This window comes from Dendropsophus ebraccatus, chromosome 6 (assembly GCF_027789765.1).
Source record: "Dendropsophus ebraccatus isolate aDenEbr1 chromosome 6, aDenEbr1.pat, whole genome shotgun sequence".
Lineage (NCBI taxonomy): Eukaryota > Metazoa > Chordata > Amphibia > Anura > Hylidae > Dendropsophus > Dendropsophus ebraccatus.
In genome coordinates this window covers 10,085,275-10,109,914 of record NC_091459.1, presented here as the reverse complement: position 1 = coordinate 10,109,914, position 24,640 = coordinate 10,085,275, and the positions used below count along the sequence as shown (strand labels likewise).

Sequence of the window (24,640 nt, the reverse complement as noted above, 5' to 3'; positions counted from 1 at the left end):
CAGGACAGTGCTGCTCCTCATATACTGTACATACACAGGACAGAGCATTTTAAAAGGTCACAAGAAATTACAATTACTTAAATTACATCCAAAAGGAGGGAAGAAAATGTCATGTAACTGGAAAGTGACAGACTGTGGAACATGCAAACTTCTTTTACTAGCAACACAAGATACCAGTACCCATTTAGCTACATCACTCTAAAATTACAAAATTTGGTTTTATATGCAGTGTCATAACTTTTTTTTGCAGCACGGTCAACTGTTTAGACTGCGTTTCTGCTGTTCGTGTAACGTATAAGTTTTAAGAAAAACATGGATGAAAAAACAGATGCAATTGTGTGCAATCAGTTTGGATCCATTTTTCCACGGGGGGGGGGGGGGGGAAACGGATCAAAATGAATGTTTGTTTGTTTTTTCTTGCACACAAAAAAACGTGGTTAGCGATGTTTTTGTATTTGTTAAAAGTAAACATTAAAAAAAAAAACAGAGACGTTAAACTGAATGCAAAAAAAACATTGTGAACCCAGCCTTAGCGATAATAACAAACCATATTACACAAAAAACTACCGTATAGTAGTCAGGTTATAATTTGATGTTTTATATAAAATACAAATGTGATCAATTAAAACACAGCTAAGCCTGACCTGAAGCTTTTGGATTGCAGCAAACAGGATACGCTGTCAATGACATTGCAGTATACAGTGGTACCTTGCTTCTCAAACTGCTTGGAACTCTTAACAGTATTTTCAAGGAAAGTTTGCTTTGGTTCTTAAACTTTTGCTCGGTTCTCAAACACTGTTCGGGCCCCCAGTCCTGAAGTACAGTAATACTGCGGTATTCGAGAGCAAATTTACCTGGAAGTAACATTCAGAATTCAAACTTTGCTCGGTATCTGAACATTTTTCGAGCGTGGATCATGTGGTTGTACCTTGTGAGTTTAGCACTTGTGAGGCTTCAAATACAGTACAGTACTGTATAAGATTGCTGGAGTGCATATACAGCACAGTAGTAGTACAGTCAGTGCACCACCATCTCCCATCCAATACTGTATAAGATTGCTGGAGTGCATACACAGTACACTAGTAGTACAGTCAGTGCACCATCGTCTTCCTTCCTGTACTGTATAAGATTGCTGGAGTGCATATACAGCACAGTAGTAGTACAGTCAGTGCACCGCCATCTCCCATCCTGCACTGTATAAGACTGCTGGAGTGCATATACAGTACAGTAGTAGTAGTACAGTCAGTGCACCACCATCTCCCATCTGTTACAGTGCTGTATAAGATTGCTGGAGTGCATACACAGTACAGTAGTAGTACAGTCAGTGCACCACCATCTCCCATCCTGTACAATTTTGTATAAGACTGCTGGAGTGCATATACAGTACAGTAGTAGTACAGTCAGTGCACTACCATCTCCCATCCTGTACTGTATAAGATTGCTGGAGTGCATATACAGTACAGTAGTAGTACAGTCAGTGCACCACTATCTCCCATCCTGTACAGCACTGTATAAGATTGCTGGAGTGCATATACAGCACCGCAGTAGTACAGTCAGTGCACCACCATCTCCCATCCTGTACTGTATAAGACTGCTGGAGGCACATACAGTACAGTAGTAGTACAGTCAGTGCACCACCATCTCCCATCCCGTACTGTATAAGACTGCTGGAGTGCATATACAATACAGTAGTAGTACAGTCAGTGCACCACCATCTCCCATCTGTCACAGTGCTGGTATGGGGGCACTATACAGTAAAGGAGGGGTGAGGAGTTGGTAACTCCTGTACTATAATTGCTGGTTTTGTTTAAAGGGGCAGTGCGGCGCTTAACAATTATTCACAAAATAACACACATTACAAAGTTATACAACTTTGTAATGTATGTTATCTATGTCAATGGCCCCCTTCCCCGTGTCCCCCCCCCATGCTAGACCCAAAAGTGTGGTGCATTATATTCACCACATCTCGTGTCGACCCCCGTCCGCCATCTTGGGACAATGACGTAGTCTTCGGGAGGCCGGCCGAATCGCTCCATCCATCCCTCATGCCGGCCCCCCTCTGCCGTGTCATAACTGTGCTCAGCTGCGATTGCGCGATGGCCAATTGCGGCTGAGCTGCTGATGACGCGGCAAAGGGGGTCGGCATGAGGGACGGATGAAGCGATTCGGCCGGCCTCCCGAAGACTACGTCATTGTCCCAAGATGGCGGACGGGGGTCGACACGAGATGTGGTGAGTATAATGCACCACACTTCCGGGTCTAGCGTGCGTGGGGGGAAACATGGGGAAGGGGGCCATTCACATACATAACATACATTACAAAGTTGTATAACTGTGTAATGTGTGTTATTTTGTGAATAATTGCTTAGCGCCGCACTACCCCTTTAACATTCCTTGTTTAAAATGTCCTGTACAGTATATAGTGCTGTTCTGTAATGTTGTGTACAGATTATACTGGGCACTATACAATGTAATATATGGGTACTGTAGGTAATTATTGGTGGGTGCTGGAACCAGTTAAACACATTTACATAATTTCCTATGGGAAGAACCAATTAAGTTCGAGAACCGAGGTACCACTGTATATGAGTATAAGGTAAAAAAAAATGGCCAAAAGAGTAAGTTTGAGGGTATACAATGTGTGGCATTCTGTGTAATCTTCCTGCAATCTTTACTTAACAGAATGACAAAACAGTCTTTGTGAAAGAAGCACAAAGAAGGGATAAGACAGGATTACCTCACAGCAAAGAAATATAGATTTGTCATTACAGTAAGACTGGGTTCACACTACATTTTTGCAGTCCGTTTTTTTCATCCGTTTTTTGCAAAAAACTGATGAAAGGTAGGGAAAAACTGATGCATTTGTATGCATCCCTTTTTCAATTTACTTCTATAATAATAATTAAAAAAGACCCCAAAAAAAAGGTCAGGTATGTCTTTTTGTGTACATTTAAAAAAGGATGCGTTTTGATCCCTTTTTTTTTTTTTATAATGGAAAAAAAAAATGAAAAATGGAAAAATGAAAAAAATGGGAAGGATAGAAAAAAAAAACAGATTACAAAAACATTGTGTGAAACCAGCCTTATCGTATTCAGATATCAGAAGGCTACAGAAATGGCTAAAGCGATGACCTGGAAGATAAGCAACGGTTCAGTATATCACTATGAACCTTACAGACCTGCTTTGTTGTAGCTAAATATAATCTGTAGTAATCATACTAGGCTTAATAAATGGTGCTGCTTGGTAAATTTGTTATGGTTTGTCCTGGCCATACATGAGATACTGTAACTATCACTCCAAATACTCCCAAAGAGATGCACACAGATGACTATTGGGCTGCCTCCATACACATTAGATTTTCGTTTGATTTTATCCAAATTGGTGGGTAAATCCAAAATTTATTTAATGTGTATAGCAAGTGCTAAGTGACTGACCGGAAGAATTGCAGAATGTCTCCCTACACTGAAGATGGTTACAGCAGGACACCTATGCTGCTAACTGCACCATTATGCAATGTGCTCAAGAAGAGGCCAGTGTGCAGCAAGCTCCTCTGCTCCCTCTAGTGTCATCTCAGCAAATCCAGTAGGCAACGTCTATGCAGACAACCTGGAGTTCTGTGCCAGAGGGAAAAAAATAGCTCAATTCACTAAAAAGATAAAATAAGGCTGTACAGAGTACAAAGTTTTTAAGGGATATTTTTAGTGAAAACTTACTGCTGGCCTATCCTAAGGCCATAGGTGGCATGCTAACACCCAGCTGTTCAGCAAAGACAAGTTCTGCCTGTCTCATAGACTCTGCTTGAAGTCTCTTCCCGTATTCCGTAGTGTGCACATACCCTTACTGAGTGCAAAGGTCGTTTACTATTTCTCTACCCAGTTAAAGACCCAGCTTGTTTCTTGACCTCAGCCAACTGTCTGCTGTCTGTTCTTACAACCTGACCATATGCTGTACCAGGGGCGTAACTACCACTGTAGCAGCCATCAGGGGGCCCACCGGCCACTCCTGCTATACACTGGGACCCCTGAGCTGAATTTTTTAAAGCATTGTATTGTCCTCAAAAAGTTATACAAAACCCCAATATACACTTATTATGGGAAAGGCACATAAAGTGCTTTTTTTCCCTGCACATCAAGGCTTCACTTCCTGGATAACATGGTGATGTCACTTCCTGGATAACATAGTGATGTCACTTCCTGGATAACATGGTGATGTCACTTTCTGGATAACATGGTGATGTCACTTCCTGGATAACATGGTGATGTCACTTCCTGGACAACATGGTGATGTCACTTCCTGGATAACATGGTGATGTCACAACCCGACTCCCAGAGCTGTGCGGGCTGTGGCTGCTGGAGAGGATGATGGCAGGGGGACACTGAGGGACACAGAGCACTGGAGGGACACTGAGCATCCCCCTGCCATCATCCTATCCAGCAGCCACAGCCCGCACAGCTCTGGGAGTCGGGTCGTGACATCACCATGTTATCCAGGAAGTGACATCACCATGTTATCCAGGAAGTAACATCACCATGTTATCCAGGAAGTGACATCACCATGTTACGCAGGAAGTGACATCACCATGTTATCCAGGAAGTGACATCACTCACCATGTTATCCAGGAAGTGACATCACCATGTTATCCAGGAAGTGACATCACCATGTTATCCAGAAAGTAAAGCCTTGATACAGTAGTAAGTGCAGGGAACTTTATAAGCATTTCCCATAATAAGTGTATATTGGGGATTTGTATAACTTTTGGGTGGCAATACGATACAGTAACAAAAGTTTCCCTGGACTTCTACTTTAACTGCAAGCACTCCTGACGAGCACTTGCAGTTATAAAGTTATATCTACGCATGGCAGCTTAGTGGTCAGTCGGGAAGGGGGCACAATCAAAAGATTGCTATAGGGCCCAGCCACTTCTAGTTACGCCCCTGTACTGTACCTTTCCTGACATCAGCCCATCTACAATACTGAGAGAACTCTAGCTTCTCTGATAACAAGCCTAATTATTTTTAGAAAGTAAAGTTTAGATGAATGTATAGGGTTAAAGAGAGAAAATCTGCCAATCCTTAAAGGCCGTATTATACAGCCTGAGCCGCACTGTAAACAAGTGCTGATCTCCTAGACCGATGCTTGCTTACAGATCCTATAACATAGCTTGATGATCACGTGGCCCTTTACTTCTATTAGCCGTCATCCCCTATTAGGGTCAGTTCACACTGAGGAATCAGCACTGAAATTCCGTGCGGAATCGCCATTGCAGACTCCGCTCAGAACTCCTACTGCCTCATCACCTTAATGTAAGGTATAGGGCGCCTCCTCTCTCCGTGGCTCTCCACATGTCTAGGTCTAATTTCTATGCTGAACCTGATCAGTTACTGATGAGCTGTCCACAGCATGATCAATTCACCCACTCTATTCTATAAACCATTAACTAAAAAGCAAAACGGGACTTATTTTGCTCAATCTGACTTTTAGCCGCACCTGAAGAAACTCACCTGATTCTGAACTCATTCTGTTAAAATGAAAGTAAAACCTGTTTGCTTATGATATGAAATCGAGAAGTCTTAGAATTTAATCTACAGTCACTTGGTGTCTCAGAACTGATAGGTCCGCTCACCATGAGATTTCAGCACACTGTGGCATATACTGTTCATTGATGTCAGTAAATATTTGTTATATTTTAAAGGTGTACTCCAGCTAAAATCTTTTTCTTTCAAATTAACTGGTTTCAGAAAGTTATATAGATTTGTAAATTACTTCTATTAAAACATCTCCAGTCTTCCAGTACCTATCAGCTTCTGTATGTTCTGCAGGAAGTGGTGTATTCTTTCCAGTCTGACACACTGCTCTCTGCTGCCACCTCTGTCCGTGACAAGAACTGTCCAGAGCAGGCGAGGCTTTCTATGAGGACTGGCACTCTTGAGACTGACAATCAGCAGTGATGCCTGCCCTCTTTTGGATATACTGTACAATGAGATCATTGTGTCCCATGACTGCACCAGGGGGCATCCAGCAGTCAACACAGGTGTTCACAGTGGGAATTGGAAAATGTGAGTTTATTTTTTTCATTAGTGCTAGGAAGGGTACGATTATTGTTTTGAGGGACTTACTACAGTATGGGGACTCAGTAGGGGACACAAACAAAAGGTGGGACATAGAAAGAGCACTAAATAGAGTGTGGTGACCTAAACAATTGTGGGACCACAAAAAGTGGAGTAAGTAATGTGCGAGGGCACAGAAAGGGGCCTAAATAAAGTGTGGTGGTACAGAAGGGAGTCTTAATAAAGTGTGGGGCACAGAAAGGGCACTAAATAGCTAGGCCTTTGCAGCTGATTGAAGAGGCATAGTGACAATGCCCAAGCAACAATGTGCTCTGCACAGGACAAACTGTATAATAAACTGTAAGGGGGTTAAATAGCATGAGACACTGATTAATATTTGGAAAACATCATATTTGTAAATCTGCTCCATAGTATATCAGTTTTACAGCGATTAAAGGGGTATTCCGGAAAAATCTTTTTCTTTAACTGGTTTCAGAAAGTTATATAGATTTGTAATTTACTTCGTTTTAAAAATCTCCAGTCTTCCCATACTTATCAGCTGCTGTGTGTCCTGCAGGAAATGGTCTATTCTCTGCAGTCTAACACAGTGCTCTCTGCTGCCACCTCCGTCCATGTCAGGAACTGTCCAGAGCAGGAGACGTTTTCTATAGGAATATACTGCTGCTCTGGACAGTTCCTGACATTAACAGAGGTGGCAGCAGAGAGCACTGTGTCAGACTGAAAAGAATCCCCAACGTTCTTCAGGACTTACAACAGCTGATAAGTATGGGAAGAGTTGAGATGTTTACATAGAAGTAAAGAAATCTGTAACTTTCTGATACCAGCTGGTTTGAAAGAAAAAGAGTACCCCTTTACGCTTTAAGAGTACCCCTTTACGCTTTAAGAGTACCCCTTTAAGATTTAAGACAAGGGCTTTGTTTATACGTTTATGCATACCTCAACCTTTTGGACAATCAAAGAGGGAAACTTACAGTTCATTGGTGAAAGAATTAAAAGAACAACAATCTCTAACCATTCTTTAGGGATCCTATCCTGTCTCCTAAGTGTGGAGATCTGATTCTGCTTTTAATGTAAAGAAGACATACAGGAAAGTTGGTCTCTCCTGACTTTGATAAGAAGAGACTAATCATTTAGCTTCTATAGTCATTGGGAAGGGGTTGAGCGTCCCTCCCTGTGCTCCATTTAGGTCCGCAGCAGTCGGTGCAGGTCCCAGCCTTCTCCGCACCAGTCAGAAGGAATGTGAGTCATGCACAGGCCTGAGCATTGGAAACATGTTGGAACAGTGTCATCTATAAATGTAGTGGGCTCGTGCTCCATCAGAAGCCGATAGACGCCTTTATTTCATAAAGTATAATACAGCCATTACCACAATATAATCTCAGCTTCTACTATATTAATCACAGAGCGCACATAAGCCACCAGACCTGCAGATCGCTACAGGGCACGTTACATGGAATAAAGAACACAAACAGTAACTGGATTTACTATCTCACAATCTGCCCCTTGTTATGGCATGTTTATAGAGAGTTATGTATTACATGCCACTTAACACATTGCTAAACAACACTGCAATTATTCAGGAGATGTAGACGCTGAACTCAGCAACAACTGACAGGGCCTGCTACTTTAAGGGGTATCTCAAAGGATAGGCTATGCTCCCAGTACGTACTGAGTCATTCATTTTTTTTCAACAAAAAACATGGTTTAGTGTTAAACTATGTCTGTTCAATAAAGAATTGACGTTGTCTGTAAGAAGTGAGAACATAGTCTTACAGTTAAAACTGTAGGACACACATTTAAAGTGTCACTGTCGTTTAAATGTTTTTGCATAAATCAATAGTACAGGCGATTTTAATAAACTTTGTAATTGGGTTTATTAGCTGAAAAAAACTTTTTTATCATGAAAAAGGAGTTTGAAGCTCTCCCCTCTGTCTTCATGGTTTTCTATGGAAAGGGGAGGGGTGTAGGGAGAAGAGGCACCAAAACAGGACAAAAAAGAGATAATTTACAGCTTAATTACTGGCTATCTCCTCTGAAGTCAGCACTGACCTCTGAATACCGACTTTTACACAGGTCCGGCTGTGTAATCCTTTGTTCTCTGCTCTCTGCTGGTGACTAATCTCCCTCCTCCCCTCTCCATAGGTTGCACGACTGATGTAAAACAGTCGAGATTTCCTGATAATGAGCAGTGGATGAGAGAGAAGGGGGGGGCGCTAGGTAAAGGCATTTTATATGCAGATAATGGCATATTTACCTAATAAACCCAACCACAAAGTTTCTTAAAATCGCCTGGACTATTGATTTCTGCAAAAAAAAAAAAAAAAAACCTGACAGTGACACTTTAAAACTCTAGGACACACATTTAAAGTGTCACTGTCATTTGGGAAAACTTTTGACACGTTGTAAAGACATGTCAAAAGAGTGTTCACACCTGTAATGATTGGGGGAACGAGCCGGGAGAAGACACGCCGCAGCGCATCCTCTCCCTGCTCTGTGTAAGAAAGAAGAGCCAGGTTCCATAGACGTACATTATGAGCCTGACTCTTTTTTTCTAACGCAGGGTGGGGAGAGGACTCGCTGCAGCACATCTTCTCCCCGCTCCTTCTCCTGATCGGTACGGGTCTGAACACTCAGACTGATCAAATCTTTTAATCTGTCTCTATAACATAAAAGTAGAATTCAACAGCATCCACAGAAGTTCCAGTTTTTTGAAGTCCAAATACAGAAAAATGCAACGTTTCGACCAGAACTGGTCTTTGTCAAAGGTCTACTGCACCTCTGACTTAGAGGCAGATAAAGTTTTTTCTTCTCTCATAGATTCTTTGAGAACCTAAAAAACAACGGCTGCCGTGCTCCACCACATCCCCATACTCTTACAGCTTCTAAAGAGAACACGATTATAATAATTATATAAAGATTCAGGGAGATTCAATCGCTTTTGTCTCTTTTGCCAAGACAATCCTATCCTGGTGCCAGAATGGTGAATGTTTCCTCCACATCTAAACTAGAAGCCAGAACTCTACCATCTGGCGTCTCACATAAAACGGGGGAGGGGAGTTATTAAAACTACTACAGTAATACCTCGGTTTTTGAACGCTTTGGAACTCGAACTGCTTGGTATTCGAACGAAAATTTACCCAGAAGTAGTCTTTGGAATTCGAACTTTGCTCGGTTTTCGAACGTTATTTCGAACGTTTTTGCGAGTGTGGATGGTGGGTTGTACCTGGCGAGTTAAGCAGTGGTGAGGCTTCACATACAGTACAGTGCTGTATAAGACTGCTGGAGTGCATATACAGTACAGTAGTAGTACAGGCAGTGCACCACCATCTCCCATACATTACAGTGCTTGGATGGGGGGGACGCTATACAGTAAAGGATGGGTGAGGAGTTGGTGACTACTGTACTATAATTGCTGGTTCTGATGAACATTTCTTATGTTTAATGTCCTGTACAGTATAGTGCTGTTCTGTACTGTACTGTAGTGATTATACGGAGCACTTATCAGTGTAATAAATGAGTATTGTAGGTAATTATTGGTGGCTGCTGGAACCAATTCATCACATTTACATTATTTCCTATGGGAAGACACTGCTCGGTTCTCAAACTGCCTTCCGGAACCAATTAAGTTCGAGAACCGAGGTACCACTGTATAAGGGAGAAGTTAAGAAGTTCAGTCAGTCAATAGTCAGTAGCAGTCAGTCACACTATAACATTTTACTTATTCTATAGTGTTACGTTAATTAATTTCAGGTCATAAGGCCCAAATGTAGTTATGTAATGAATATGACAAATACTTTTCATTAGCAAAATTGATTAATTGCATTTATGCCCTATTCTCTTAGGGCCGATGGGGGCCCAATCAATACTGTAAATGAGCACCGATCTGCTAGATCGACGCACGTTTACTGGGCCCGATAATCATTTAGCAAGGGCTGCACGGACATCGTTACCGATGTCCATGCAGCCCTTCCTTAAACAGTACACATTAACTGATGTGAGGTCGATGGCCGATGATTTTAGGTTTTGGTCTAAAGCAACAATCAGCCGATGATCATGGAGGCATCTGTAATCTCAGTGGGAGACATAAAGATGCACAGCTGATTCTCATAGGGTTCTATGGGACATCCACGACTGAATTTTAGACGATTATAGAACACATCCTATAATTTCAAGGCCTATTTTCCTGGACAGACACCCTTCAGAAAAAAAATCCTGAAAGGTGTCTGTGCTCAAAAGAAGTCTACAGATCAGGAAATCTATCCGGATTTTAAAAATATTTATAATTAAATTTTTCCTATAGTGACTCATTTACCAAACAATTTTCAAAAGTCCAGGCGTCTGTGTCTCAAATATACAGCATATGTCGGGAAGGGGTTAAAGAAGTATGCCCGTCTTAACTAACATAATTAAACTTGTAGAGCTTGTCAAGTTAAAGAGAATGATATATCACTTACATTGTTCTGTGCAGCTGACCCAGAGATCTCCTCCTGAATAACATGGACAATAAGTAGTCCTCTCCATTATGTGCATGAGCCCAGTAGTCCTGGATATTCATGAGAAGCAGAAAACTCCGCCTACCAGCTGCTGATTGGCAATTATCTATCCATGCTGTGTAAAGGCAGTCAGCTGTCAATCATTAGCTGGAGGGCGGGGAGAGGGGTGGGGCAAGAACCCTATTCTCCTGCATATTAGGAGAACAGAACAATGTAATTAATACACCAATCTGTTCAGCATTTCTGTCACTAGTTCATGCTGCCCTCATTTAAAGTGGTATAAACCTAGTGACAGATTCCCTATGTAAATATTTTTGCAAATACAGTACATTCATTTAAAAAACTTGTCTCCTTCTGATATGCTGCTCTTTCCCCCCCATTTTTGACAGCTTGTTGTTTAGGTTACCGACCACCACTCTGCTCCAAAAGCAGTGGTCTGGCTGATGTATATGCAATGTATATTTATATATTATACTTCATATATACATTATGGGGGAGATTTATCAAACATGGTGTAAAGTGAAACTGGCTCAGTTGCCACAGATTCCACCTTTAATTCCTCACAGACTCTTAAGAAAATGAAAGGTGGAATCTGATTGGTTGCTAGGGGCAACTGAGCCAGTTCTACTTTACACCATCTTGATAAATCTCCCCCTATGTCTTTACACATCTACATTACAGCTATATAGCTAACTGTGCAGCAACCCGATAAACTAGACCTACATGTAAAGGAATACATCAGTGCAATAATACTACATGCATGATATCTGACCTGTATTTATGTATGATGGCGTTGAAGAGTCGCCCATCTCGCCAGCACGTGGTAAAGTTTTCACACCTAATTCCACTGTAGCCCTCAGCAGCTTGTTGAGTCCAAAGAAGAAGCTTCTCTTTGGCTGACATATCCTCTGACTCTCCACTAACATGGATGTCAGAAATCTGAAAGAGAACACGGAAAAATTATTACAGTCTTCCCTATAACATTGCATTATAACATTATATACCTAGCATACAGCTTGCATTCATCCCTGCCACATTGAGAAAGTCACCTGAGGAGGTATATATATGTATACAGTGAAACTCCCTCTAGTGGAGTCTCTGTCTGTCAGTGTTTTGTCGCATTGCTGTCCCAATACTTTCACTATGGGAAGAGAGGCATTCGGGGAGGAAAAACTCCAGTTAACACATCATAGGGGAAAGCCGGCGTCTTACATTCTCCCATGTGGTGGTATTGCTAGTAAACTTATCAGTTACACAGACTGGTAAAGGGGTTATTCATCAATTTTTTTTCTTTCAAATCAACTGGTGCCAGAAAGTGTCAGAGATTTGTAATTTATTTTTATTAAAAAATCTCAAGTCTTCTGTTACTTATCAGCTGCTGTATGTCCTGCAGGAAGTGGTGTATTCTTTCCAGTCTGGCATAATGCTCTCTGCTGCCATCTCTGTCCATGTCAGGAACTGTCCAGCCACCAGGAGTCAAATGCTGAGCATTCGGGTTTGGTCAAACCTGGACGTTCTTTGCGTTTGTTCATCACTGTTTATGAGCATTATTTGCCACCGTTGGATTATAGCCCGGCCTAAAGCACTGATGTAGAATGTTCTGACACCTGTGGAACCCACTTATAAGGCTGGGTTCACACTGATTTTGTAATTCGTTTTCTTCATGCATTTAAAAAATGTTTTTATTAGTTTTTCCATTGACTCTCAAAACACATAAGGTTTTTTTTTTTTAACGGACACATAAATGAGGTTAACTATGTTGTTGCGTACGTAAAAAGATCCTTTTTTTTTATAATGGAAGTCAATGGAAAAACAGATCAAAATGGATGCACACAACTGCATCAGTTTTTTTGCAAAAAAATAAAACGGATGGAAAAAAAAGCAGTGTGAACCCAGACTAATAACTGACACAGAAAACTGCCTGGGAACAGAGGACACTCCTAGGGATATGTCTGTAGCTTTTGCACAGCATAGATATTGAATGTTCCTATCTCTGCACTAAGATAGTACAACTAAAAACACCCACCAGGAGCACTGTCACGTGCAGCATTGAATTACTGCTCTGAAGGCAGGCAGTGACACCAAGTGCACATATGTTGACTGTTCTGGCATGCACAAGGACACTGCATAGTGCTTTATATCTCAGTATATTTATACAGTAATGTATGTCTTCTACTGACTATATAACTACAGAAGTGTGCCATAAATACCAGAACAAAGTTCAGCTGCTGGGAACTTTTCCTGTGTAACTGTATGAAGGTCTTATCCACTCAAAATGACTATCTGGAATAGCTTTATTACCATCCCTGAAAGCTTGCTTTAACCATTTCTTGTGCTGTTAGGCTATGTTCACACTACATAAGTTCCGCAGAAACCACAGCCGTTGTAACAACGACCGTGATTTTTGTGGTACTTAAGTAGAGCTGCAGGCTAAGGGAGTCCCGGCCGGAGTGTATACACATGGGGGGACATGTATGAAAAGACGTAAAAGCCTTTTTTAGGCGCAGATGGGGCAGTTCAGTGTAAAAATATTCGCAAATGGTATTTTTGCGAATATTTTTTATTAAATCTGCCCCATCTGCGCCACCTTCGCCAGTGGGGCGGAGAGGGGGCGTTACGTAGGGGGCAATGCGCCTCTACATAAGTCACCTGAGCACCGGAACTGCGGGGACATTTGTAATCCTGGCGTAAAAAACGCCGGACTTCATAAATGTCCCCCAAGGTATACACTCCGTCTGGGATCCCTAGCGGCGCCGTTAGAAACTAACATGTCAGTTTTCTGCGGCCGCTATTTACTGAATAGCGGCCGCAGAAAACCCTTTCAGTGCACACAATGGAGCGCGCGCTAAGTAGTGTGCAGTGGGGAGTTCTGATGCGGGTGTGCACGGATGCGCACGCTATAGAACTCTGCGGCTCTAAAGATCATCCGTCCGGTACTGCAGTAGTGGCTGGGATGATCTTTTCAGAGACCGGCCATTCCGTGACCCGGCCGGGTCATGGAACAGCCGGTCACTTAAATTGTGTGAACATGGCCTTACTCAGCATACACAACTACAAGATATGGCACAGGAATAGTAGTGTTATTCACCACTAGTCACTTGTTCTAGTTACCTGACAGGCTGATGAAGGCGTGCAGCGCACCTGTTCATTTTTTGGCACATGACGTAAAGATGCGGTATAGGAAGGCCTGGCTATCTCCCCGGCTGTGAAGTACCTGGCGTACACTACACAGCCGCTGCTCTTCACTTTTCTCACCCGCTTCCCATCACTTTTGCGCAGTTCTTCAGCAAAGAGAGTGATATGACTTTCCCGGTCAATGGACGACAGGCTAGAAGCCTTCCTCTTCCAGCCAGCATCCACATATGGAAGGAATGTTAATTTACTCGGAATGTTTGGGACGGAAAGTTGTCTGTTAGCAGCAAAGTTTTCCAGGAAGACAACTTCTTTGTGTGCACTCGGCTCGGTGCTTAGTGTCCGCCACTCACAGTGAGATGGCACAGGGTTGTCCTTGCTTGAGGGATGCTTGGTGGACTTCCCTCCATTGATGGGACAGGTAACAGACACAAGAAAATCCTCAGGGTTATATCCATCTCCTTTCTTCTCTGCGGCCTCGGCTCCATCACAAGTCTCTGCTTCTTTCCTTTTGTCGGATTTTCTTCTTCTGAAAAACTTCCTGCCTGAAGAATTCTTCGCAGGAGTGAAGGGAGCCTTGGCCGGATTGATGTAGTATTCCTCCTTCTCGGCCCGCACACATCCGCAGACATTGCCCATTTGTATGGAAGGACAGGTCACATCTCACGTGTAGCTGCACAGAGCTCCGGAGTCAGCCCAGCATCCTGATGCCTCTCACAGAGCTCTGCAGGACGCAGCCATCTTGGTAGCTGAGAAATGCACACGCAATAAATGTCATGGCACGGTGCCCAGTCCAGGCCTGGCTCCGATTAGACACTGACTTATTTCTGGCCACCAATCCTCTTAGACAAACATATAATTGCCTCTGTGCTAAAGTATGAAGTGCGGCGACAGATTAGCTTTCGCAGGCAGGGCCCATACAGGCATGTGACTGAGACGTGCCAGATGCATTCCCATTTTCCCTCATTCACGTATTGCACCCTGTCACACAGCCTGACTCATATTAACCTTTGGAGCCATTACCTGGATTTACTGGGCACAAATAACATAGGAAATGAGGTAAACAGCTTAGTCCCTTCTTACAGACTGGGCTGGTTTTTATAATTCATGCTGTTTGGGGGGCGTTACCTATCTTCATATTATGGGGCTATAATACACGTTATATGACAGCACGGTAATCTTATATCCTCCACAGATGATGATGATGATGATGATGATAATAATAAAGTAAATAATCATGTCTATTGATGGGTAGTTTCACAGTGATTAAAGAAATTATTCAGAGAAGATCGTTTTCTTTCAAATCAACTGGTTTCAGAAAGTTAAATAGATTTCTAATGTACTTCTATTTAAAAATCTCAAACCTTCCCATACTTATCAGCTGCTGGATGTCCTGCAGGAAGTGGTGTATTCTTTCCAGTCTGCCAGAGTGCTCTCTGCTGCCACCTCTGTCCATGGCAGGAACTGTCCAGAGCAGCAGCAAATCTCCATAGAAAACCTCTCCTGCTCTGGACAGTTCCTGACATGGACAGAGGTGGCAGCAGAGAGCACTGTGTCAGGCTGGAAAGAATACACCACTTCCTGCAGGACATGCAGCAGCTGATAAGTATGGAAATACTAAGATTTTTAAATAGAAGTAAATTACAAATCTATATAACTTTCTGAAACCAGTTGATTTGAATGGAAAAAGATTTTCGCTGGAGGACCCCTTTGATATGAGGAAAAATTCCATTCTTGAGTGTTAAAGCAAATGTACCAACGGTACATCGTATTTCTATTTTTACCATGAATAGACTGACGCCGTCACGGGAATGCGGATGTCGCAGTCCTTTTTTTAAAGCCATAGAGGGCAGGGGGTTTCCTGCCACTGGGGGTGAGCTGGCCCACCTCCACTGCTTCAGGCCGGGCTGGTGCTCAGTTACAGACCAGTGCCAAGCGCGGGAATCGGGCCACGATTCAAAAGAAGGACTGCTTTCTACCTGTACTACATGCACTGTACTGTTCTCTACCTGTACTACATGCACTGTACTGCTCTCTACCTATACTACATGCACTGTACTGCTTTCTACCTGTACTACATGCACTGGACTGCTCTCTACCTGTACTACATGCACTGTACTGCTTTCTACTTTTACTACATGCACTGTTCTACTCTCTACCTGTACTACATGCACTGTACTGCTTTCTACTTGTACTACATGCACTGGACTACTCTCTACCTGTACTACATGCACTGTACTGCTTTCTACCTGTACTACATGCACTGTACTGCTTTCTACCTGTACTACATGCACTGCTCTACTCTCTACCTGTACTACATGCACTGTACTGCTCTCTACCTATACTACATGCACTGTACTGCTTTCTACCTGTACTACATGCACTGTACTGCTCTCTACCTATACTACATGCACTGTACTGCTTTCTACTTGTACTACATGCACTGGACTACTCTCTACCTGTACTACATGCACTGTACTCCTTTCTACCTGTACTACATGCACTCTACTGCTTTCTACCTGTAATACATGTACTGGACTGCTTTCTACCTGTACTACATGTACTGGACTGCTTTCTACTTGTACTACATGCACTGTACTGCTCTCTACCTATACTACATGCACTGGACTGCTCTCTACCTATACTACATGCACTGGACTGCTTCATACCTCTAATACATGTACTGGACTGCTTTCTACTTGTACTACATGCACTGTACTGCTCTCTACCTATACTTCATGCACTGGACTGCTCTCTACCTATACTACATGCACTGGACTGCTTTCTACCTATACTACATGCACAGGACTGCTTTCTACTTGTATTACATGCACTGGGCTGCTCTCTACCTGTATTACTCTCTACCTGTACTACATGCATTGTACTGCTCTCTACCTGTACTACATGCATTGTACTGCTCTCTACCTGTACTACATGCACTGTACTGCTCTCTACCTGTACTACATGCACTGTACTGCTTTCTACCTGTAACACATACACTGGACTACTCTCTACCTGTACTACATGCACTGTACTGCTCTCTACCTGTACAACATGCACTGGGCTGCCCTTTACATATACTTTATGTGTACTATATTACTGAGCTTCATGAGCTGTAATTACTATACACCTTTCTTTTTAATATTACACTGTGTGGCAGATAAATAAAAAACATCTTATTCTAGACAGTCTAACAATGTGCTGGACTTATCACAGGATATTTTAAAATGTGACACAGCTTTAGGCAGTCTGAATTTGTACTCACTTTATAAAAAGTCACACCTCTTTTTATGCAAGGTACAAAAATAGTGAAAAAAAATGATATATATATATATATACAGTAATACCTCGATTTTCAAACGCTTTGGAACTCAAACTGCTTGGTATTCGAACGAAAATTTACCAAGAAGTAGTGTTTGGAATTAAAACTTTGCTCGGTTTTTGAACGTTTTTCTAACGTTTTTGCGAGCGTGGATGGTGGGTTGTACCTGGCGAGTTAAGCAGTGGTGAGGCTTCACATACAGTACAGTGCTGTATAAGACTGCTGGAGTGCATATACAGTACAGTAGTAGTACAGGCAGTGCACCACCATCTCCCATACATTACAGTGCTTGGATCTGGGAGACGCTATACAGTAAAGGATGGGTGAGGAGTTGGTGACTACTGTACTATAATTGCTGGTTCTGATGAACATTTCTTATGTTTAATGTCCTGTACAGTATATAGTGCTGTTCTGTACTGTACTGTAGTGATTATACTGAGCACTTATCAGTGTAATAAATGAGTATTGTAGGTAATTATTGGTGGCTGCTGGAACCAATTAATCACATTTACATTATTTCCTATGGGAAGACACTGCTCGGTTTTCAAACTGCCTTCCAGAACCAATTAAGTTCGAGAACCGAGGTACCACTGTATATATATATATATATTTTTTTTTTTTTTATCTCCCCCATGTGTAAGTGTAAAGAAGGTCCTTATCTCAGCAAAGAAAGCAATGTACCATGTCCACCAATGTTAGGCTGACATAGTGGGGCCCTCTATGCCAATTCCTAGTTCCCTGCAGAGTATTAATACTGGTCAGTCACAAGGGTAGATTACACCTCCAATAAAGTAATATTGTAACCTAATAATATAATAATACCCTTTAATTTGAAAATCTTTTGTAAAGACCGTACCAAACCCTGTAAGCCAATAATGTTATTTCTGGCAGCTGCAAAAGTTCTAGTGTGAAATTCTAAAGGAAAAATCCACTATTATTTAGGAATCCATCTAATAGTGACATATGCTGAAGGCGGCGTCTAATTTTAGTGCCTACTCCATACATTAGACAGCAGAGAGCAGGTGGCTTCTATATAAAGAAGGCAATCTTTATGCTATGGCTTTGGTAACCAGTGTTTATATCTAAAGTAGTTTAACATACAATCTACTTGTTAATAGAGCAAAAGTTCTACACATCACTCACTTATTTGAAAAACTTCTATATATCTTTAAAATATTACTGTCAGCCCCCCCACCCACTGCTAGATAGAGCCGAAAGGGGTGCAGCTGAACACTTCACTCGCTAGCTTGCTGCTCTATCTGATTCCTTGGGAGGGCTCTATAGGTTTACTACAAAACATGACTCCTGCAATAAGTCAGATACAGCGGCAAGTTAAGGAGTGAAGCTCCCAGCTGTGCACTTCTCCTGGCTTTTGCAATCGGTGGAGGTCTAAACAACTAAAACTTTTTTTTTGCTGAAAAAAAACAAAACAATTTCCACATCAAAAGATTAAAGTCAAATACTAAAACTTGTTCCTTTATTCTAATCTGATTTTTTTATTCCACTTTTTGTACATGGTTATGGGGGTGGCCATTTTGCCTGGGCTGTTATTCACAGCATTTAGTGACATGCTTTACTGCAAGACTCATGGACATAGATGACAATTTACAGACTCTCTCCCCTTGCGATAAACGTGAAATATTACTGAGCGCTCTGTGACCTTTGAAAAGGTCATTTTTACAGGGAGCTGCTATTGTCTCTATCTGGACGCTGCAATGCTGTACAGATCACTTTACAGCAGCCTTCTCTTATCACCACAGGAAGTCTCAGCTTAGTTTTAGCCCCAGTGGTGAGAATATAAACTGCAAGATATCAGTATTATTTAACAGTATAGATAGAAAAATTAGAAAAAAATGGCACTTAAAAAATTTCATGCAATAGGTCATTTTCTGATGACACATTCCCTTTAAATAGGTAACTGCATTTTGCCCATATCATAATCGGTGATACCTGCAGCAATACTGTACCAAAAATGTTCCAAATATGCACATATAGGCTATGTTCACACTATGTAGATTTCAGTCAGTAGATTTCAGTCAGTATTGCAACCAAAACCAGGAGTGGATTAAAAACACAGAAAGGATCTGTTCACACAATGTTGAAATTGAGTGGACGGCCGCCATATAACAGTAAATAACGGCCATTATTTTAATATAACAGCCGTTGTTCTAAAATAACAGCACATATTTGCCATTAAATGGCGGCCATCCACTCAATTTCACCATTGTGTGAACAGAGCCTTTCTGTGTTTTCAATCCACTCCTGGTTTTGGTTGCAATATGAGGACCACAATACTGACTGAAATATACTGACTGAAATATACATATACTGACTGAAATATACGTAGTGTGAACGCAGCCACACTGTGTATTCCCATTATATAACAACCCTGGGGGTGCCAGATCTGGGTGCATGAAATCACTGGCATCTTTTAATATTTACATATTCATTGGCTGTTTTAGTGTAAATAAAACTTAATGAATATATGAATAATAAATAATGAATAAATAGAGTTTTTTTAAGCAAAATGCAAATAAAGTGCATGGAACCCAGAAAATTCTATTTAAATTTAGCTATTTCTCATCTTCAAGATCTCTGTCTGCCTACTCGATAGGATTGCTCATTTCAAGGAGATAGGAATCCTGGTGATGTGATGATTACACACAGATTACACATGATACAGCGCATAACGCATGGATTCTCTCTTTGGTGTTCTATGGGATCATGTGTCAGGTATTAGGTATAACACTGTGCGAGTGCCTTTAAGCTTTTAATTTTAATGTCACTAGGCTTATTCTGCCTTAAATGAGGGCAGCCTAAAATAGTGACAGAAATGCTGAACAGATCAGTGTATTACTTACATCATTGTGCTCAGCCGTTCTCCTAATATGTAGGAGAATAGGATTCTTGCCACACCCCTCCCCCCGCCCTCCAATTACTGATTGACAGCTGACTGCCTATACACAGCATAGACAGATAACTGCCAATCATCAGCTGGTGGGCGGAGTTTTCTGCTTCTCATGAATATCCAGGACTACTGTGCTCATGCACATAATGGAGAGGACTACTTATTGTCCATGTTATTCAGGAGGAGATCTCTAGATCAGCTGCACAGGACAATGTAAGTGATACATCATTCTGTTCAGCTTCTCTGTCACTAGTTTATGCTACCCTGAAATAGGACAGCCTAAACCTACTGACAGAGTCTCTTTAAAGTCACTTTTGATTCCATGCAAATTAGAATTTATTGATATGTCTGACGGTCCTGCTGATATGTCTTTTTGCAGTTTCTGTCATATATTTATTTTGAGCTTTTGTCAAGTATAGTGACTATATGCAAAGTAGCCACCTGCCTATAAACTTCAGTAAAAACACTATAAATGACTGTCCTGAAGTTATTTTTCTCAGGAAGAACATAAGTTACAGCGATCATGTGACTTATGTGGTTTTGTTAAGACTTAGCAAATAACCCAGTGCACCTTCATGTAATATACTTTTACAACACCTGTTTATGGGTAACATGAGATAAGATGCGTCATTACCAGACTATTGATGACAAGCTGCTATAGCTCATTGGTGTCCAGGTAACTTGTGTCATTAGACTAATTATACAAAATATAAAAATTCTGACATATCCCAGAGGCAAGTCCCATGCTTTCACTGGTTGGTGTCCGGGTGGGGGTAACTGTTCCAAGCTTCTTCTGGCACTAATAATCAGTGAAGGATCCAACCTATCAAAACATTTGCCATGTGTCTGGGTTGAGCCAAGAGGTTTTTAAAGTGACAGAAACACTTTTATACATACCTAAGAGACTATGAAAAAAGTCTACTGAGGTCTCACACGTCTGCAGGGCTTGGATTGTACCTGGAGACATGTATATCAGTCTCAGTGGGAGACACAGCAGAGAAAATCTGATTTATCTCGGCATCATGCCCCCTTGTTCAGAAGCAGGAAGCGAGAAGGGATTTTTCTAATTTTCCATTTCTCTATCTATATTATAAAATAATCCTGATATCTTGCAGTTTTTTTCTCACCCCTAGGGTAAAACTATGCTGAGACTTTCTGTTGTGTCTATGGTAATAAAGAGGAGGCTGCTGTAAAGTGATCTGTACAGCATTGCAGCGTCATGTGCCACTAGTCGATAGAGGAGGCAATAGCAGCTCTCTGTGGAATGACTATTTCAAGGTAACAGAGCGCGCTTAATGATGTTTTACATTAATCTCAAGGGGACAGAGTCTGTCTATTGTCATCTATGTCCATGAGTCTTGCTGTAAAGCATATCACTAAATGCTGTTAAAGGAGAAGTCTTGCGAAAATTTTTATTTATACACTTATTATGGGAAATTGTTATAAAGTGCTTTTTCCTCTGCACTTACTACTGCATCAAGGCTTTACTTCCTGGATAACATGGTGATGTCACTTCCTGGATAACATGGTGATATCACTGCCTGGATAACATGGTGATGTAACTTCCTGGATAACATGGTGATGTCACTTCCTGGATAACATGGTGATGTCACGCCCCGACTCCCAGAGCTGTGCGGGCTGTGGCTGCTGGAGAGGATGATGGCAGGGGGACACTGAGGGACACAGGGCACTGGAGGGACACTGAGCATCCCTCTGCCATCATCCTCTCCAGCAGCCACAGCCCGCACAGCTCTGGGAGTCGGGTCGTGACCTCACCATGTTATCCAGGAAGTGACATCACCATGTTATCCAGAAAGTGACATCACCATGTTATCCAGGAAGTGACATCACCATGTTATCCAGGAAGTGGCATCACCATGTTATCCAGGAAGTGGCATGACCATGTTATTCAGGTAGTGGCATCACCATCTTATCCAGGAAGTGACATCACCATGTTATCCAGGAAGTGACATCACCATCTTATCCAGGAAGTGACATCACCATGTTACCCAGGAAGTGACATCACCATGTTACCCAGGAAGTGGCATCACCATGTTATCCAGGAAGTGACATCAACATGTTATCCAGGAAGTGACATCAACATGTTATCCAGGAAGTGACATCAACATGTTATCCAGGAAGTGACATCAACATGTTATCCAGGAAGTGACATCACCATGTTATCCAGGAAGTGAAGCCTTGATGCAGTAGTAAGTGCAGGGGAAAAGCACTTTATAAGCATTTCCTGTAATGAGTGTATATTGGGGATTTGTATAACTTTTGGGGGGCAATAAATTACTTTAATAACATTTTTGGCTGGACTTCTTCTTTAAATACAGCCCAGGCAATATGGCTGCCCCCATAACCATGTACAAAAAGTTTTAGTGTCTGATTCTAATCAGTAAAAGAAAATTTAGGTGGCACTTTCCCTTTAACATAGGTTGGGATTCAAATAACAGCCCACATGTTACGGATTTCAACGTAAATCTCTGGTAAACCCACATGTTATAGGCAGATTATGCCGCGATTTATGGCCAGTTTAACCCCTGCTGCACTGTGTAAGGCGAATATCTGATACAATAATCCACTGTTGATTTTAGCTGCACAAATCCACATGTAAAATATAAAGTGTCCCCCTCCCCCCCCAATTACATAACAAAGGAAATGTATACACTATACTGTCTTTTTATGATGTATTGTTATATCATGGAAATACCTACTTTGTATCATTGAAAAACTCCATAATTAACAAGAGATTAGAGATTCAGATCTGCCAAACATTCAAGAAATATTTCAAAAATCGAAGGTAAGTTATCCTGGCTTCTTGCAAGCTCTTGTATGAATTCCTTAGCTCCAGGGGAGTAAACTCTAGCACCTAGCTAGTGGCTTGAAATATGTAAGTAACACACAGAGTCTGCTGCATGTGTTTCTACATGTTAATGCACAGGCTAAATGAGATTCTGAACTTAATACAAACACAATAAAAAAGAAATCTAAAGAGGTTATTCTGGTTAGCCGACCCAGAGGATCTATTATAAAAGAGCAGTCAATTATATTACAAACACCAAGGAGATACAATATACAATGACTGTACACCCTTCCAGGTGATGATATGCCAATCAGACCATGCATCGACGTATGTATAAAGGAGAAGGAAAGCCTATGTATGCAGAATTTTAGAAATTTGCACCAAAGTACACAATGTTGATCTTAACTACAGTATATCACTTGTGGGAACTGCTGCAGATTACACAGGAACATTTGCATGTTAAAGGAATACTCCGGTGAAAATCTTTTTCTTTCAAATCAACTGGTCTCAGAAAGTTATATAGATTTGATTTACTTCTATTTAAAATTTTCAAGTCTTCCCATACTTATCAGCTGCTGTATGTCCTGCAGGAAGTGGTGTATTCTTCCCAGTCTAACACAGTGCTCTCTGCTGCCATCTCTGTCCATGTCAAGAACTGTCCAGAGCAGGAGCAAATCCCCATAGAAAACCTCTCCTGCTCTGGACAGTTCCTGACATGGACAGAGGTGGCAGCAGATAGCACTGTGTAAGACTGAAGAGAATACACTACTTTCTGCAGGACATACAGCAGCTGATAAGTATGGGAAGCCTTGAGAGTTTTAATTAGAAGTAAATGACAAATCTATATAACTTTTTTGACAACAGTTGATTTGAAAGAAAAAGATGACCCCTTTAATCAGACAAATAAAGGCATTTATTTTGCAATGTACCTCCGTCTCTATATATCTCCAAAAACATTATATGCTAGGACTGTGTTTAATAATTCTCTCTGCCTTCTCTGTCTTTGTCCTTGGATATCATGTACGTCTATGAAACAGTATATCTACCCATGCTGACTTCCCATGTGATTTAGTCCGGGTCTCCCGAGTATCAGTTTCCAGCCACTGCCATCTGCCAAGGTCACAGCAAGTGAATGACCTACATATTATCACCCCCGTTAAGCTTAAGTGTAGTAGTCCACTTCCTAGTAGTCAGTGCGTCTGTAAAGCAGCCACAACACTAGTTGTGGATTTTTTAACCCACAATGTTTTTTTACCGATTAGAATGCGGAACGTTATACATGGATGTAGCCGCACTGAGCGTTCACTGCACCGCGTCTCCAGGCCCAATACTGACTACTGCAGGTGTTCAGGCTTCCGCGTAGCAGAACTCCCATCACACACCGTAATTCAAGTCACCACTAAAACTGAGTTATCGGCTTAGTTCACACACAGTAAAAATAAAAGCAAAAAATTTTTTTACTTGTCTAATAATGTGCTATATTAAAGTCTATGGGGGAAAAAAAAAACAGACAGCATTTCCATAGAATTGATGCCCCTTATTTTATGCCCCTAGATTGCTTTTATTTTGCTGTGTGTGAACCTTGTCTTAGGGTCCTATTACATGGAGCGATTTTTACCGATTAACGACTAACGATAAACAATCGCAAACGTTAGGGCCCATTTACACAGACAGATTATCTGCCAAAGGTTTGAAGCCAAAGCCAGGAACAGACTATACACAGGAAATGTCATTATACTATCAGTAATCATAGGCTATGTTCAGACTATGTATAAACAACGGCCGCTGTTTGACATGTTCCCGTGGCCAATATTACCATATCGACCGCAGGAACATTATTTTATTTTATTTGGATTGCGGGCACATTTGGGTGTTAACCATTGAAGCCCATGCAATGTATGGCAGTCAG

General features: G+C 41.6%; 1 protein-coding gene across 18 annotated transcripts in view; it reads right to left on the bottom strand.

Moving 5' to 3' along the window:
• The window catches only part of DST (dystonin), a 398,894-nt gene that overhangs the window by 218,709 nt on the left and 155,545 nt on the right, over nt 1-24,640 (bottom strand). For 17 of the 18 annotated variants that reach the window (XM_069974481.1, XM_069974486.1, XM_069974484.1 and 14 more), the window contains one exon: nt 11,333-11,499. In XM_069974481.1, coding sequence (XP_069830582.1) covers nt 11,333-11,499 — 167 coding nt within the window. Of the gene's footprint in view, nt 1-11,332; nt 11,500-13,671; nt 14,441-24,640 lie in introns of those variants that run through there. The other variant, XM_069974488.1, reaches the window with a different exon arrangement.